This window comes from Cryptomeria japonica, chromosome 2, assembly GCF_030272615.1.
Source record: "Cryptomeria japonica chromosome 2, Sugi_1.0, whole genome shotgun sequence".
Classification (NCBI taxonomy): domain Eukaryota; kingdom Viridiplantae; phylum Streptophyta; class Pinopsida; order Cupressales; family Cupressaceae; genus Cryptomeria; species Cryptomeria japonica.
Genome location: NC_081406.1, coordinates 218,103,115 through 218,106,060, shown reverse-complemented (window position 1 = coordinate 218,106,060; position 2,946 = coordinate 218,103,115). Strand labels below are relative to the sequence as shown.

At 38.3% G+C, this 2,946-nt stretch overlaps 1 protein-coding gene across 1 annotated transcript; it reads right to left on the bottom strand.

Annotated features, from left to right (window-relative positions):
• Nucleotides 1-1,465: 1,465 nt before the first annotated feature.
• LOC131037114 (protein SMALL AUXIN UP-REGULATED RNA 51) lies at nt 1,466-2,648 on the bottom strand. Its single transcript, XM_057969151.2, has one exon. It carries the CDS (start codon nt 2,285-2,287, stop codon nt 1,760-1,762), a length of 528 nt encoding a protein of 175 aa, XP_057825134.1. The 5' UTR covers nt 2,288-2,648; the 3' UTR covers nt 1,466-1,759.
• Nucleotides 2,649-2,946: the final 298 nt, after the last annotated feature.

Here is a 2,946-nt window from a genome sequence, read left to right as displayed (position 1 = left end):
TTCCACAATTCATGAGATCACAATCAACCGTTTCGGAATTCAATTGTGTAAATTTTTGCATCAACATGAAAAAACCTGAAATGCATGCAGAGATATTCATATGTGAATAAAAACTTAATTATGGACAAAAAATAATGCTTAAATTAAACCCAAAACTTCCAAATAACAGGTGGTAAAGAGTAATGCTTGTATTGATAAACAGTAATTACTGCATTGCACAGTAGACGCTTAAATATGACTTCTGCAGACAATAATTCCCTTAATCATTGAAGCAAAATGTCGGCCTCTTTTCTAATGTTTAAAGAATGCAATCGGGATAGGAGATCTTCTCTTATTCAATGTAACAGAGGAACTCTTATGCTCAGCCCATGCATAGCCTTACAGAAGAGCTCATGCACTAACGTTTTTTTATCCCCTACTTATTTTAAATAATTATTTATAAAACCTGTAATTTCTAAATTTTTAAGGATAAAATCTAAGAAGAGATGCTTAAAGAGAGGGAATACATACTTGTACCAAATTTTTAGTAAAAAGCGCTCCATGATTTCAGCCCGCTTTCCATTATAGGTGTCTACTATTTTGAAAAAATTAAAAAAAATTCTAAATTAGACAACTTCTTAATTAAAATATATTACAAAATAGAGCAATAAAAAACTGCATGGACCCATTCGCTTTGGAAAAGTCTTTTTTAAGTGAGATTTTTTTTTTTTATTATTGCCCTTCTAATATTTACACATAATTGATGCGCTGATCATTTTGGAGGGTTTCTCGGAATTTTATTTGTTTCCTTAACAAAAACATAAAATACAGGAAACTATAGGTCATACAGCCAGGTAACCGTCAAATTTAATGAACAGTGTCATCTTTTTATTTTTATTGTAATTAATTTAGTTTAAGTAATATTAATGATTGAAGTGAAAGATCCACCCACATGGCCCAGGCTGGAGGGGCCCTGGACAGTTGAAGTTAAATTTGACGGTCAACTTGACAATTTTAGTCACTACTCATCCACTATTACACTTATGTATATTATGACGGCAAAGTATCACAAATACAGCCACCAAATTTATCACCGGCAGGTTTCCGGGCCTCCTCCGTTCCATGCCACTAGTCTTGTTTTGTCGGACTTTCTAAGAAAGTTCAACAGTGGCCTTTTGTTCATAGGTGAAAATTAATTTCAAAAATAATCTTTCAGGCTATAAAATCCATAGCAACTATTATCACTAATAATAATAATAAGAGAATATTTTTCGTCCCAACTATAAAATTATCCTATCATTGCATGCACCTTTACCCTACAACCATTGCTTTGAGGAGCTTTTCCTAAAGAAAAAAGTGGCTTTAGACTTGCTTTTAAAATTTACTGAAAAAAAGCAACCACTCTTCCTACAATCTTGTCACATAACCAAACCGTACGCATTCCAGTGGAATCAAAACCAAGAACAAACAGACAGAAAAAACAAAGTAAAGGACAATAAAAAGATGTATGTATATATTCTGTTTAGCAGAACCAAAACCAAGTGTACGGTAATGCTTGCCAAGGTACAGAGCTACAAACCCGGTATTACATACAAATGGAAGCTTGAGCAAGTAAGCACATTGCTCAGAAACCCCAGAAAAAACAGGGCACAGGCAAAAAAACAAAGCCTTCAAAAATGCTTTTGCTTCACTTCGTCAAAACGTCTCAGTCGGCCATTGGCCTGTTACAAACCCTTGAGGCCTCGTGGACGGACGAAATGAGCTTTCCCCTCCATTAAACTCACCCGAATGTTTTCTGCATGGCGGGACTGTGCTCTCTTAGGGTTTTAGCATGCGCCTCAGACCCGCAGTCAGAATAAAACTTCAAAAGATCATCAAAGCTCAACTTCTTGTGACCGGCCGGATCATTTCTGTCCAGAAGCCGCAAAACTTGCTTAAAAACACTCACCTCGCAAGGTATTGTAAGCGCGCCCTGATGATCGAAGCCAAACTCCTCTTCAGCCTTGTCCAGAAGGGCTCGAAACAGGGGACGACTGAGATAACCAGTAGGAATAATGAACCGCCTAGGTTCGAGTCCCCTCCCGACATACACCGCTAAATAACCCTCAGGAACGTCCGGCGGAGGGCACGCTTGGCCGCGGCAGCATTCTTCATCTGAATCATACAAAAATGGCGATCGGTTACTAACCCTAGGCGAAAGACTGCAACCGACTCCAGTATTGCGAGTCAGTGCCATGATCCGCCATTTTCTCACGAACTGCCGGAGCTTCACAATCTGCCGGATCTTGTTTCCCTTCTTCCCGCCCATTCTCCTACACTGCACCTCCCAGTATGCTTCTTGAAACCCTAAAAATAAACTCTCAAAATGGAAAATAACACAGCAGAAATGCTCAAATCAAAATAACCAGAAAATCCTAAGGGGCAAATGCTACTCAGAATAAAAAATAACCAGAAGATCCAGAGAGAGCGAAAATACTGCAGAGAAATGAGAAGAAACTGCGTAAGCAATGGAAAATCTCACCATGAAGCGGGTGGAGATGAAACAAATGGGAGAGTCTGAACATAAGGAGAGGACCCATATTTATGGAGGAAAATGGGGATGCTTCGATGGTTTGTTTTAATTTTTATTTTTGGGGGGTTGTTTTAAATTTTATCCGTATGCTGATACGCACGATTCTGTTTAACCAACCATTGTTTAGGTTTTCGTTTTTTTTACGGTGCGTTGGAAACATAATCTGACAAGGCCTAAGGTTTGGACGGTCACGCGTTAATGAAGGGTACATTTTTACCGTATGGGTAATTTAGCGTAAACCGTCAAAGTAACTGACAGTTAACAGTTGATTGCAGAGCAGTTTGCCTAGATTAGAATCTAGGTAGGTCCTCTTTTTAATGTTAACCTCTTGTTTACTAACGGTAAGGTCCCTCTTTGCATTCTTTATTTTAGACGCTTTTTTCTCCCTTCCGATT